The 15499-nt window shown below is 40.4% G+C and overlaps 1 protein-coding gene across 3 annotated transcripts in view; it reads left to right on the top strand.

Moving 5' to 3' along the window:
• Tmem209 (transmembrane protein 209) overlaps window positions 1-15499 on the top strand; it is a 28812-nt gene that overhangs the window by 6559 nt on the left and 6754 nt on the right. For all 3 annotated transcript variants that reach the window (XM_085683872.2, XM_085683873.2, XM_085683871.2), the window contains exons 6-13: window positions 495-696; window positions 5134-5309; window positions 5995-6066; window positions 8481-8577; window positions 10308-10433; window positions 12743-12840; window positions 14791-14905; window positions 15209-15306. In XM_085683872.2, coding sequence (XP_085539998.1) covers window positions 495-696; window positions 5134-5309; window positions 5995-6066; window positions 8481-8577; window positions 10308-10433; window positions 12743-12840; window positions 14791-14905; window positions 15209-15306 — 984 coding nt within the window. The remainder of the gene's footprint in view (window positions 1-494; window positions 697-5133; window positions 5310-5994; window positions 6067-8480; window positions 8578-10307; window positions 10434-12742; window positions 12841-14790; window positions 14906-15208; window positions 15307-15499) is intronic.

The following is a 15499-nucleotide window of genomic DNA, read 5'->3' as shown; positions in this document are numbered from 1 at the left end:
CTTTTGAGGTACATGGCAGTCTCCTGTAGCTCAGGCTAGCATCAGACTCATAGTGTAGCTGAGGATGATGAACCTTGAAGTCCATATCCTCATGCCTCCGTCTCCCAAATACTGGAATTATATGCAACCACGGTTTTTTTCTAAATACATTTTAAAACTGAAAAATTACTCGAGATAATTTTTATTTTATTAGTGTGGCTCATACTCAGGTTGTCAGGCTTGTATCTTTGGATGGCAAGCACCTTTACCTGCTAAGCCATCTTCCTGGCCTCTGTTTATTTTTTTTTTTTTTTAACTGTTGTTTAGATAGAGCCTCATGCAGCCAGGCTGGCCTGAAATTGCCCGTGTAGCAGGGGCTGGACTTAAACTCAGTCCTCTTGCCTCCACCTGTGTGCCAGGATTTCAGAGATAGCTTGCATATATTACTTTTAAAAATCAAAAATAAATGTTTGCATTTCAATTGAAAGTAAACCCCATTCTCTCTTTTTGTGTAGTTGGCAAGCTTTAGTCTGTCTCCTGCTTCTCCATACCCTACCACTGTCGGCCCAGTGGAGAGCAGTGGATTGAGATCTCGCTACCGCTCCTCACCCACGGTCTATAACTCACCTACGGACAAGGAGGACTACATGACAGACCTACGGACTTTGGACACCTTCCTCAGAAGTGAGGAGGAGAAACAGCATAGAGTTAAGCTGGGTACACATTTTGTTTTCTTCTGATACACATATTTTTGTTGTCGCTTTATATAGTCCTTAAACTGATAGTAGATTAACTGCTAAGCTTGGGAGGTGAAACATAGTTGACCTGAGCAGTCTTGAATCTATCTCTGCGATAAATGTAAAACCCTTTCACACAAGCTAGATGCCCCTGAATTGCGGTTGTGCATGTTTTCAAGCAGTATCAAGCAAAGTTTATTCAAATGATAGCTCTCCACGAATCTTTTTGGAAGACTGTTGTGCAGGGCAGGATTGGGGATGCGGGGGGAGGGGGGGAGCATTGTTGTCCCTAAAAGTACTGCTGGGTTTGTTTTGTTTTTTTAGTAACATTTTAAAATTTGTCTCTAAATAATTCCTTAAAGCCTATAGTTTACCTAGGGAAACAGTGTTAGCAAGTCTTAATCTATTTGAGGTGGATTTGATTATTACAAAGTCAATTATTTGAAACCAAATTAGGTTATTGAACTGAGTAATGATTTTCCCCCCAGGAACTTCCACAGAAAAACACATTAGGTGCAAAAGCGTGGCCATGGTGAAGAAGCCAAGTTATTGGAGCATGGCTCTTTGTGTCGCCTGAAATCTCTCTGGGGGTTTTTAATTTAATTCTGCCTGCAAGTGCCACAAATGTCAAAGAAACAAATCAATATTATCTTGTTACTTCCGTCTTTTTTGAAATTTTGAAGTATTTGAAGTGTACTGGAAATTATAGAGTAGAACAAAGAACAATTGATACATATCTTTTATGATTTTCAGATATTTTTCATTTCTTTTATATCTTTTTCTTTCACGCTGAGAAGTATTGTTATTGATGTTTGTAAGTGTTATTGCTGTTGCTTTTCATTGTCAGGCCAGACAAGGCCTAGCTATCTTTATTTCCTCCTGAGTTAATTGTGCTGTGGCTGGAGATTCTGATCCATATCTATTACTGTTTGGGCTTTCTCTGCTTTCTCTGTGGAGGGAAGGCTTTTTAATCTTAGGCTTGCTTGGAGGCTCTCAGGTCACTTTTGTATAAACGGTTCTGACACATTGAAAAGAACGTGTACTCTAAATTCTGGTCTCTAGTTCTTTGCCTGGTATGTCTTTGTCTATTTCTATACTTTTAACCTCTCTGCTATGTTTTTAGGCTTTAGGTGATTTAAATATTCTGCATAAATTTATAAAAAAAATGCAAACCTACTTGCTCTCAGGCTGTGTAAATATCCCGTTATAAATTTTAATGCTACTTTTAACATTGTTTAAAATTCTTTTCAAAGCTATTTCTGTGTTCTCATGGGGATTTTTATGTCTGTGTTTTTGATACAGTCATGTAGCTGGTGTGGATCTCTATGTCATCTAGGCAGTCTTCAAACGTAACAGTGCTCTGACTTGGTCTCCTGAGTGCCAAACCTGTTTGTATGGGACTTTCTGACTGTATTATCTCATCTTTATTTTTCCCCATACATTTGTATGGGGGACTTGTATGTGTGTGTGTGTAAGATCAACTCAGGTGTCCCTTTCTTGGGTGTTGTTCACTTTGTGTTTTTTGACATGGGTTCTCTTATTGGCCTGAAACTTGGCAGCTAAGTTAAGCTGTCTTGCCAGCTGCCCCAGGAATCCACTTACCTTGGCTTCCCTGGTACTGGCTGGCATCAATGGCCCATAATGCTTGACTTGTTTTTTAAAGATTTATTCTTGGCTGAGTATGATGGCACATTCTTTAATTTCACCTCTCTAGTGATAGAGGTATTCTTGACATTTTTCTTCGAACATTGTACCCACTTGTACCCCATCTTTCCCATTTTTGCTTGTCTTCCTTTCCCCTCACTTTCTAGATCCACAAAATAATATAGGTTCATCCTGTGCTCTCCCTGGCTGGCTCAGGGTCCGCTCTGCTTTCTGTGGGACTGGATTCTTAGAGAATAGTATTGAGAAGTTAATGTCTGAGTGCTGGGCATGCTGTTGTACTTAGGTATCATATTTTAACTTCTTAGAACACATTGCTAACAAATAGTTCATATAGGAAATTCCAGTTCCATATTCACAACTCAGTTCTCCAGGAGTGAGAAGCTAGGCACACGTTAATACTTTCATATTGTCTCTCCCTCATACATGCCCAAAGGTTTTTGCTGAGTCATTTAAAATAAGTTGTAGACTTTGTGATGTTTCTTCCCTTAATATTTTACATGTGTCTCCTGAGAACGGGACATTTCCTCTTATAACTTCAAAATGAATTTCTTACTTTTGATACACCACTGTAACTCAGACACATTAATATGGTTGACCCAGAGCCAGTGATAACTGACCTTTTTCAAAAAAACAAAACAAAAAAAAAGCTTACTGATGCAGGCTGCTCCAATTAGTTGAACTTCTTTTGCTGCCTTTAACCTAGAAGGTGTGTGCATGTGTATCTTTCTAAAGACACCCAGCTAGTGTGAAAATTGGGTTTTGTCCCGTTGTTTCAACTTCAAGTGTTTTCTGGTAGGAACACAGCTGAGTGGCGTGTCTCTGTTAGATTAGGAGATGTGTGGTACATTGGTCTGTGGTGATCGAGAATGGCTTCACTTGGTCATGATGGTCGCAAGCAGGTTCCTTAGTAGTAGTTTCCCTTTGATTTCTTGCTTCCAGCCAGCCTTCCTGCAGGATCCACCAGATGGCTTGCCCAAGGGGATTAATGCAAAGATGGTTGCAAGTAGAGACTTCCTCATGGGTTCCTTCCACATGTAGTGATCTGGCATTCTTCTATAAGAACAACCTTGTTGAGGGCTGGAGAGTGGTTCAGTGGTTAGGAGCACTGACAGCTCTTCCAGGGGATCCAGGTTCGATTCCCAGCCCCCACATGGCAGCTCTCAACTGTTTATAGATCCAGTTCACACCAATGTACTTAAAATAATTTAAAAAATAAAACAAAACAACCTTGTTTATCACTCAGCCCAGTTGTTTTTAGTCATTTTGGACTCAGAGTTTAGCTTTTCTAAAATATGCTTGATTTTTTTTTAAATTGATTTTTATTGAGCTCTACATTTTTCTCTGCTCCCCTCTCTGCCTCCCCTCTCCTCTTTCAACCCTTTTCCAAGGGACCCATGCTCCCAGTTTACTCAGGAGATCTTGTATTTTTTCTACTTCCTAGTAGATTAGATCTATGTCTTCATTGATTAGATCATATTAGATCTTAGGGTCTTCATTGTTGTCTAGGTTCTCTGAGATTATGATTTCTAGGCTGGATTTCTTTGCTTTATGTTTAAAACCAGTTATGAATGAATATGCCTGGTTTTTAAGAGTATCTTGTTTTAGTCTTTTATTTTCAATTCTTTTTTTTTTTTTCTACATCAGTGATGTTCAGTTTTGGTTTGGTTTTGGTTTTTTTGAGATGGCTTCTCTGTGTAGACCTGGCTAACCTGGAACTCACTCTATAGACCAGGCTGGCGTCAAAACTCAAGAGATCCTCCTGCCTCTGCCTCCCAAGTGCTGGATTAAAGGTGTGTGCCAGTACTGCCTGGCTACCTCAGTGATGTTAATTAAACCCACTTTTTCAAAGTTAATCCAACAGTTCAATTATCTGAAATTCTTGGAGACTAAATAAATACCTACACTTCTGCAGCTGGTTTTTATGCCTGAGGTCTCACTTACTAGAAATTTGTGTGGTTTTGTTGTTTACCTTTCAGATTTAGGAGAGTTTGCGTATTCTGGGTATTCTGGGCGGGCTGAGCGGAAGCCCTGTCTCGGACTCGGAAAGAATAAGCTCTTCATAAGCACACTCGTTAGTGAGGCCTCATTTGTCTAACTGTGCTGCTGGTGGTGGGAGAGAAACCAGCCCTGCCCTGAGGAACTCAGCTTCTCTTGGGGATGCAGACTGACGAGTGCAGCAAGGACGTCCAGTAGAGGCACTGGTGGGAACTGTCCCTGGGTGTCAGCTTCTTACACTGTAGATAGCTTTCATCAGCACAGGAGCTACTGCAGGTGCCGTGTAGAACAGTTCATATCGCCTGTAGTTCAGAAAGGCTTCTTAACGATGCTGCTGTTCGCTCCATTCAGAAGAACTTCCGAAGATTTGCTTTCCCAGGTCAGTGAACGAAGGTCTCAGAGCGTAACACAAGCCGAGTTTCACAGCAGAAAGAGACACTTGCAACCATGCATCATTCCGAGGCCTCTTAAGTTGATAGTACTCAAACTGTTCTTTTTAATGTCTAACCAGTGATCTTCAAAGAGAAGACAGTGTTGGGGGCCAGGGGAGATGCTTCTTGAGTACTGTGGGGGGGCGGGGGGGGCGTTACTTGTCTTCTGACTCCTTGAGTTCTGTGGCGGGGGGACCGGGCAGTGCTTGTCTTTTTGTTCCTTGAGTATTGTTAGAGGTGGCCTAGTTCCTAGATACCTAGTGTCTCAGTTACTGCTGTATAAAATGACTATAAGAACTAAAGCACTTTGAATTTTTTAATTGCAGGGAGCCCCGATTCCACCTCTCCTTCCACCAGCCCTACCTTCTGGAATTACAGTCGTTCTGTGGGGGATTATGCACAGACCTTAAAGAAGTTTCAATATCAGCTTGCCTGTAGGTCTCAGGCCCCGTGTGCTAACAAAGATGAAGCTGATCTCAGTTCTAAGCAAGCTGCAGAAGAGGTAACGGGAAAATAAAAAAGATATAATATACGAAGACATTCAGATTATTAGAAACTATTTTATTTCTAGAAAACTTTTCTCCTATGATCCTCACTTTTACTGCTTATGAACAGAAATTTGAAATTTATCTGTGGAATAGCTTTTGTCATTGAAATTTTTACAGTTTATGATACATAATTGACTGAAATGCCCTGAATACAATACTTTCTGCAATCATTAGGAAAATAAAAAGAAATTCTCGGGATTGGAGAGATGACTCAGCAATTAAGAGTTGACTGCTGCTCTTCCAAAGGTCCTGGGCCCAATTCCCAGCACCTACGTGGCGGCTCACAACTGTTTGTAACTCTAGTTCCAGAAGATGACATTCTCACATAGGCCTATATGCAGGCAAATACCAATGCACATAAAATAAAAATAATTTTTAAAAAATTCTCAGTGGCCAGACTGTTGGTTTTAAAATACATACATTTGCCAGTCTGTTCTTAGTCTAATATCAGATATGGGGTTTTTTATATTTTGTACTTGAAAGCAAAACACACACAGACACTTAACACTAGCCCAACCAAAATGAGGAACTTTTAAAGATAATTTGTGCAAGAACAACAACCATGAGTTAGTAATAGGAAGATTACTGAATGCTAATTAAATGGATATTAGTGTTCCTGAAGGGTCTTTGTTTAAACAGGTCTGGGCGAGAGTGACCATGAATAGACAGCTTCTGGATCACATGGACTCGTGGACAGCCAAGTTTAGAAATGTAAGTTGTGGGCTGGAGAGACGGCTCAGCGGTTAAGAGCACTGGCTGCTCTTTCAAAGGACCCAGGTTCAATTCCCAGCGCCCCATGGTGACTCACAACCACCTATAACTCTAGTTCCAGGAGATCTGATGGCCTCTTTTGACCTCCATGGGCACCAGTCACACACACATACATGCTGGTAGATGTACATCCATGCATATACACACACACACACATAAAACTATGTTAAAGAAATCTTAAAAAGAAAGAAGGAAATGTAAGTTGTGTCTTGTGCCAGTTGTAGGACAGTATCACTATGGACTGAGGTTCTTCGTGAGATTGCTGGAATTAAATACTATACGTAATAGTGCGTGTCTGGTGTTAGAGCAGTTAGCTTACAGCGCCTGTTTTCTCGGAATCGGGTAGTTCTTTCTGTGTTTAATCAGTGTAGCTAGAGAAAATAAAGGAACAGTATGATTTTTAACTTCTTCCCTTTCCCAAATTTTCACTTCTATTTCCCCAAAAGGTTTTCTGTCAGTGTATTATTATATACCTAGAATTGTGAGGGAGAAAGAACGCGGCCCTCAGAAATACTGGTGTGCTTCCATTGTTATACATGCAATTTCCTTATCTCCCTAGACAGGAATCCTCTTAATGTTTACATTGACTCCTCCACACACAGAGATTGTGGCTTCTCAGAGTGTCTGTGAGTCCCAGGTTCTGTGACAGACCCCCTTCGATGCCTTAGAAGAATTTTGTTTCATTCATTATTAAGGATCAAGAGGAAGAGGTGACTAGCCAAGTATGGTGGCACATACATATAATATGTACTAAAGAGCCTGAGGCGAGAGTGTGAGAGCTCAAGACTATCATAGGCCATTGTTTCAGAGTTCAGTACCATCGTTCTCATGAAGAATTTTCGGGGATGAGGACTGTATGTCTTTTAACTAGGTGGTTTTGCTGTAGCCACAGAGTGGTAGCAAGTTGTTTGCATATAATAATGTTAAGAAGAATGAGTGGCAGGAAGTCCTTGGAACTGTTACTTTGTTACACTTCCAGCTACAAGCAAGACTGTGGTGGCCAGGCAGTGGTGGCCCACTCCTTTAATCCCAGCACTCGGGAGGCAGAGGCAGGCAGATCTCTGAGTTCGAGGCCAGCCTGGTCTACTAGAGCTAGTTCCAGGACAGAGAAACCCTGTCTTGAAAAACCAAAACCAAAAAAAAAAAAAAAAAAAAAAGACTGAAATGTTAGTGTTTAAAATCAAAAGATTTGTTAGGTATTTTAGGTCTTCCCAGGCTCTCAGGAGCTGGAGAGACGGTTAGCAGTTGTGAGCCCTTATGCTCTTTTACAGTGCATGAGTCTGGTTCCCAGAACCATGTCAGGCAGCTCACAGTCACCTGTAAGTCCTGCACTGTAGTCAGTGCAGCTGAGGGTGTTCCAGTGTTCCATTGCCACTGGCTTGTGCAAGCACCTCTACTCACGGACATGCACACACAATTAAAACTAAATAATACAGAAAAGAAAGGAAGGGGCTTTGAATTTTCAAAGGCTTTCTAGTTCAGACTTCTCATAAGGAATTGTGAATTAGTATTTCGTCTGAAACATTTTCATCCTTTCATAGTTAAACAAAGCTATGTAGGTAGCAGTCAGGATCACTGCAAACACAGAACAGTAACACACAGATATCCCAGACAGAGATTCCCTTCATGCAGCCTTTCACACCCCCAAATTAGTTTGATACTAGCCATGGAGGGGGATTTGAAATTCCCAATCTTTAAAGGTAACGCTGTGGTATTTGCAAACTGATTTTAAATATACTAAATCTGTGTGTCTGCAGCTAGGGTATGGGCAAGCCTCTAGTGAGTTAATCAGTTACCCTAGCTTGAAAACTGTCTTACTGATTATAACCAGTATAAGTGTTAGGGTAATATGTGGACAATTACCTCTGGAAGTGTAGGCTGATGCTTAGGTTTTCTTTTAGCCAAGAGTAACAATTAGAAGGGTTTTGTTTTGGAGACAGGTCTTATAGCTCTGGCTGATGTGGCACTTGATATATAGGCCAGTTGGTCTCAAACTTCCTCAAAAACTCTCCTGCCTCACATCCCAAGTGCGCAGATTACAGGCATAAGCCACTATGTCCATCTTGAAAACAAAAATTTAGAAAAAAATTAATATCTAGCTGAAAGTTCAACATTTTCTGAAATAAAAGTTGTATGTGACTTAAGAATGTGACTTGATTTGTGTGTGGCAGCTTATCTGCTTTCTCAGCACCGCAGCGTGGCCACTTGCGTTCTCCCTCACCATGTTTTATGATTCTCTTAGTCAAGTGGAAGACAAAAAAGTTGCCTGAAAAAGGAGAAGATAATGATTTGAGAAGCACTTTAGAATGATAACTATAGATATCTAATGATAACTATTCTTCACTTCTTCCTAGTGGATCAATGAGACAATATTAGTGCCTCTTGTGCAAGAGACTGAGTCTGTCAGCACTCAGATGAGACGGATGGGCTGTCCAGAGCTGCAGATCGGAGGTATGTGAAGCAGACCCCTGCCTGGATTTACTCCAGTACACTGTTTAAGTGGAAAATATCTTCCTGTAATGGGCTGTTGGACATCTTTTGTTGTCTTCAGGTGAAGAAGAAAATGTTTGTAATTGCTTTTTAAATGTAGCAGATTTTGCCTCTACAATTTGCCTGTTAAAAATGGACAGTCCATAGGTTCGGCTTGAACCATCCTTCCCCTGGCTAATTTTGCACTATTTCATCACCCCACATCCTTCAGCGGTCTCTCCGTGCACTCCCTCAGCCTTGTGTGAGCACCAGCCTGTGCTGTCTGGGCTAGTTCATGTCAGTATGTGGTCCTTTGTGACTGACTTCTTTCACTTGACATAATATTTTTAAGTTTCTTTATTTCTTTGTATGTCCAACTGATACTCAGAATGCACCTTCTACATTTTATTTATCCATTCATTGGTTGATTGGCATTTGGATTATTTCCTATAGATAATGCCGCTGTGAATAAGATTTTCAATATACATTTTCTTCAAAAAGCATTGACAGTTCATGCTGTATCATCTGTGCCCTTGGAAGATTCCTCCTAACACCAGGTGCTGCGTAGGTGCTTAGGCTGCCTTTTTTCCCTCTTAATTTTTTTGTATAATTTATTTTTCATAATCTTAAGAGAAGTCACTACCATAAATCTACTTATCCTAGTATCGTGGGTAACTTAATACAGCTTATTTTGAAAGCTGTGGTATAACTTTTATATCTATAACATTTCCTATATTTTAGTTTTGCCAACATGAATTTGTATGCCTTTTTAAAAAGAGGTGTGTAATTATGTGTGTAAGAGAGAAAGAAAGAAAATCTAGCCACCTTGCGTGAAACAGTGTAAACTAGTTCCTGCAAGTTAAGGTAAGTTCTTTCTGGGCTGGGGAGAGTAGTTGGAGCACACAGTGCTCTGGCAGAGGACCTGGGTTCAGTTCCCACGTTCACCAGCCTGTAAGTCCAGCCCCAGCAGTGGTTTCCATGGCTCCTGCACTCTGGTGCTCAGTACATACAGACACGCTGGAGAGATGGTCCAGTGGTCAGAGGACCCAGGCTCAGCTCTTGCCACCTATATGGCAGCTTACAGCCAACTGTAACTCCAGTTCCTGAGGGCCTGACATCCCTCTTCTGACCTTAGAAGGCACCAGGTATATATGTGATACATAGATATACATGTAGGCAAGACATTCATACTTATAAAATATATAAAATAAAAACATCTAAATCATAAAATAAATCTTTAAAAAAAAGATAAACTCTTGTTCTCCTTTGTTCTTTCAACATCGCATGCCTACAATGTGCCAGGTTCTATTGTAGGCATTGATACAGTATCGCGTGCCTACACTGTGCCAGCTTCTATCATAGGCATTGATACAGTATCGCGTGCCTACACTGTGCCAGCTTCTATTGTAGGCATTGATACAGTAGAGCACCGCAGAGAAATGACTGACGCCCTTGCCTTGGTCGAGTTCTTCCTGATAGATGAGACAGCCGGGCAGGCAGAAGAAGACAGAGCTAGGACAGAAAGACAGCATCAGAGTTGTCATCGTTGTGCTGGGCGGGAGCTGTGAGCGAGTGTGAAGGAAGACATCGCCGACTTGTGTAGAACCTGGAAGGCAGTGAGGAACCAGCTATTTGAAAACAGGCAAGAGAAAACTTTGAAATTCATTGAGAGTCTCTGTGATAAGTAATTGGTGTTCTTTGTGTTTTAACAGAGGCGAGTGTTACCAGCTTGAAGCAAGCTGCCCTGGTCAAAGCTCCTCTCATTCCAACTCTGAATGCAATTGTGCAGTATTTAGACCTAACACCAAATCAGGAGTATTTGTTTGAGAGAATCAAAGGTAACTTGATTTGAAGAGGAAAAATGAAAGCTCTTTTGTAACATTAGGGTTTTTGTAATGAAAGATAACAAGGAAAAACATATTTTGGGGGAAAAAAAGTAAAAAATGTAATTAGGGTCCTATATTTTATAAGTATATATTTAAGAACGGGCTAATTGAGGCTTATAGTTGAAGAAATTTTCAGTCATCTAGTTATACACTAAGAACTGTCAGAAGACTGTCCCTAGAGATTTTCATCATTTTCTTCTGTGTAAGAAAGTTAAGTATGAGTTGAACAGGCTGGGCTCCTTTTCCACTCCTAACCCTACTGAGAACTGGGAGTGTGCCCCTGTTAGTCTTCGTAATAGCGCGTGCTAATCTGAATCTTATCGTTTTTGTAATTTATATTTAATTTCTGGTTTCTGTTATGTGCTTAGGACTGGGGGGTGATGGGAACTGAGGAGACTGACCTGGAATCAGGAAGGTCAACCTCCCAAGCTCGCCCGCACAGCCCCTTCATTGTGCCTCTCTACTTAGAGAACAGTTCATAAAGTTAGGGTTAGTTTTCATTTGGACAGACTAAAATGTTTCTTTGTTAAAGCAAGTTTTAAAAACAGTATTTCAGTATTCAAAATTTTCATGCATTTTAACTGGAAAGTGTTAACAGTCCTCTGCTTTAAACCGTGCTTGGATTCAGATTTAGGAATAAGCATTTTTTCATGACTTAACACATAAGGAGAATTTCAAGCATACATGGAACACCTGGATTGCCTACTCAGTGCCCAGCTCCTCAAAAAAAAAAAAAAAAAAAAAAGTGGGGATGGGAAGGCTGGAGAGATAACTCAGAGGTTAAGAGCACTGGTTCCAGAGGTCCTGAGATCAATTCCCAGCAACCGCATGGTGGCTCACAACCATCTGTAATGAGATTTGGTGCCCTCTTCCGGTGTGCAGGTGTACGTGCAGACAGAACATTGTATATACATAAAATAAGTCTTAAAAAAATCACAGAACCACAACCTCCTGAACCATAAATATCACCCAGTTCAGAACATCTGTCTACTCAGGCCTCCCTGCCCTGTATTACCCCAGCTGCTTCCTTCCTTTTGTCTCGTGGGAAGCAAGTCCTGTATCTCCTTAGCCAGCATCTGTTTGTAAAACTTCTCATTGGATAGCCTTTCAGTTAGCAGTTCATCTGTAATGTGTGTGGTTTTTTTTTTCTTTAATGATTTCTTTATTTTCAAGTGCAGTGGTGTTTTGCCTGCATGAATATCTGTATGAGGGTGTCAAATTCCCTGAAACTGGAATTATAGACAGTTGTGAGCTGCCATGTGGGTGCTGGGAATTGAACCCAAGTCCTGGAAGGGCTGCTGGTGCCATTAACCTCTGAACCATCTCTCCAGCCCCCCATAATATTTTCCTAATGTATCTCTAAAACATAAAGTGTTATACAGTACTACGATAGGGTTAGCACATATTAGCTGACATACCTCACATTTGTGATATTTTCTTTACTTTATGAAATATCCAGTGTTTGTTTAAATATCCTACCAGCTCATATTTTAAATATTGTTTGTTTGAAGCAGGATTCAAATACTATCATGTATTATGATAAATTAATCTGTTTCTTTTAAGTTATAGTTTTCTTATCCATCCTTTTTTTAATCTTTGCAAGGTATTTGTTGTAAGAGCTAGATTGTTGTCTTATACAGTTGAGTTTTATGAATATATTCTTGTATTTTCTATAAATCCAGATTCAAATATTTTGGTAGTCTTGGCTTATTGATAGTATTTGTACATATAAATTGAAAATATGTGTATGAGGTATCATTGATATAAAAAAATGAAATGCAGTGAATTTCCCTTTTTTGTTTGTTTGGTTTGGTTTTTGTTTTGTTTTTTTCGAGACAGGATTTCTTTGTGTTACCCTGGCTCTTGTGGAGCGCACTCTGTAGATCAGGCTAGCTTCAAACTCAGAGATCCACCTGCCTCTGCCTCCCGACATGCACCACCACGTGCAGCTGCAGTGAAGGTCATGGCTTTACCCAGCCACAGAGCAGCTCTCACACACTAAGAAAGTCTGTGCAGCAGCCACATATGACATTCTAACTGCAGCGATGAAGACTCCAGAGTATTACCCGATTCTTTGTGGTGGGATTTAACTTTGAGGTCTTGGGTTTCTTTTCTGGGATACTCGGGCAAGGTTTTACAACAGTGTACTTTTCCTACTGTAGTCCACTAGCTTCTTTTCTTATTTTGGCTTGTTTTTTCATTCTTTCTTTTTTTGTTTTTAATATGTCTTAAGCATTTTAATCTTGGCTTGTGTTGCACAGAACTTTCCCAGGGAGGCTGTATGAGTTCGTTCCGATGGAACAGGGGTGGAGACTTCAAAGGACGCAAGTGGGATACAGACCTGCCCACCGATTCTGCCGTACGTCTTTCATTATTTTTTAGCCTGATAAATTTGTTATTGTATTAACATGGTTTTGTTTTTCCCTTACAAATATTAGTTAGAAAGGATTTAGAGCTGAGTACCATCAGCATCATGCTGTCCATTGTGAAGACTTGCTGTCCGGCCAGGTGGTGCTAGTATTTCAAGTCCCTAAGCACGGCTGCAGGAACACTTGTGCAGGTTCATGTGTTCTGCTCCCCATTTTGCTTTGTGATATTTAAGCATTTTTCATGGTTATGTACCATCGTTTAATTGTTCTGGATTGGACTTAAAAGATGATAAAGTGGTGATGGAAAAGAATTTGTTTGTTTAATAATGTAGCAAAGAATATTATAATATCTTCTTTTTTTTGGGCGGGGAGGTTCAAGACAGGGTTTCTCTGTGTAACATTCCTGACTGTCCTGGAACTCTCTTTGTAGACCAGGCTGGCCTCAAATTCACTGAGATCCACCTCTCTCTGCCTCCCAGGTAGTGGGATTAAAGGTATGTACCACCACTACCTGGCTGATACATTCTTTCTTTCTTTCTTTTTTTTTTTTTTTTTAGATTTATGTATTTATTATGTATACAGTATTCTGCTTCCATGTGTTCTTGTAGGCCAGAGGAGGGCATCAGATCTTATTACAGATGGTTATGAGCCACCATGTGGTTGCTGGGAATTGAACTCAGGACCTCTGGAAGAACAGCCAGTGCTCTTAACCACTGAGCTCAAACACATTCTTTCTTATGTGGAATTATTACTTTAGGAAAGATTGCTACCATCACACTTAGCAAATCAAAAAGCTTTAAAGTTTATGTGTTTCAAAATTGTGGGTTTTTTGTATTAATTATTTATATGAAAATTAATTTTTGATGTTGACATTCAATTGAGAATTAAATATATGCAGATCTTCTTGGTTTTGCTGGCAACTGCATAGTTGCAGATTCTCTACTTAACAGAAAATAGGAAGTCGAGTCAAGTGTAGATCTATAATCCCCACTATTTAAAAACCTGAGGCAGAAGGATCGCAAGTTCAGTTCAAGGCCTGCCTGAACTGCTACAGAGTAAGATCAAGGCCAGCAGAATAACTTAATGAGACTTGGTATCAAAATAAAAAAGGGCTAGGTGTACAGATCTGTGACAGACATTTGCCTGGTATGTTTGCGACTCTAGGTACAGTCTTGAAATACACATTCACACACATACACACATTTCAAGCATGCACACAAGGATGAGGGAGGAATGGGAAGAGGAATGTTCTGCTTTTCTTTGATTGCTCTAAAAAAACAAAAATGAAGATGAAGTAAGTTTGATGTTTAAATTGTCCCACCCCATATGCAAATATATTTTTCAATTTTGTGTGAAATTTTTTAGGGGGCTGCTGAAGATCTCAGCCAGGGCAGGTGTTCTACCCACTGGACTACCAGCCCTGGAGTAGATTGTTTGAACTATAAACTTCGCCTTATCAACACACTAAATTCTTTTGTGATTTAAGTTAATTTCTTTTTTATATGAAATTATTTTTAACCTTTAATCCCAGCACTTGGGAGGCAAAGGCAAGCAGATCTCTCTGAAATTTGAACACAGCCTGGTCTACAGAGAGAGTTCCAGGACAGCCAGGGCTACACAGAGAAACCCTGTCTTAAAAAAACAAAATGAGGGGGCTGGAGAGATGGCTCAGGGGTTAAGAGTACTGACTGCTCCTCCAGAGGACCCGGGTTCAATTCCCAGCACCCACATGGCAGCTCACAACTGTCTGAAGATCCAGTTGCAGGAGATCTGACACCTTCACACCAATGCCACAAAAATAAAGTTAAATAAACCATAAAAATATTTAAAAAAAAATGAAACAAAAATAATAATAATTTTTGTAAGTACAGAGCTTTTCAAAGCAGTGTTTCTGTGCTAGGTTGCCACTCTAACTCTGAGCGACTGCGTTCTCTCTGCAGATCATCATGCACGTGTTTTGTACCTACCTTGATTCCAGATTACCTCCGCACCCTAAGTACCCTGACGGGAAAACATTTACTTCTCAGCACTTCGTTCAGACACCAAATAAACCAGGTACTAACTCCAAAAAGAGCGTGTTGAGATTTTCACCTGAATACCTTTATGGTTTATGTTGTAGGGTTTTTGTTTTGTTGGGGGGGGGGTGTTTTGTTTTAGGTTTTGTTTGTTTGTTTTGTTTTTCAGACACGGTTTCTCTGTGTACCCTTGGCTGTCCTGGAACTAGCTCTTGTAGACCAGGCTGGCCTCAAACTCATAGAGATCCGGCTGCCTCTGCCTCCCGAGTGCTGGGAATAAAGTCATGCACCACCACCGCCCGGCTATGGCTTAGTTTTTTAACTTGTCATTTTCTCTTTACAGATGTTACGAATGAAAATGTGTTTTGTATTTATCAGAGTGCTGTCAACCCTCCACATTATGAGCTAATCTATCAGCGACATGTCTACAATCTTCCAAAGGTATTTCTTGTTTTCAGTTCTAGGGTTGACCTCAGGACCTCTGTATACCGGGCAATCCTCTACTATCGAACTGCATTCCCAACCCTAACGAACGTGCTGCTAGGGCTGTCATGATGGCATTTTGATAACATTTAAAAATTGAATCTGGGTTTGGTTTTTTGTTTTTGAGGCAAGGTCTCACTTTGTAACCCAG

Source organism: Myodes glareolus, chromosome 25, assembly GCF_982192425.1.
Source record: "Myodes glareolus chromosome 25, mMyoGla1.1, whole genome shotgun sequence".
In the NCBI taxonomy this organism is placed as follows: Eukaryota; Metazoa; Chordata; class Mammalia; order Rodentia; family Cricetidae; genus Myodes; species Myodes glareolus.
This window is presented reverse-complemented; position numbering and strand designations above follow the sequence as displayed.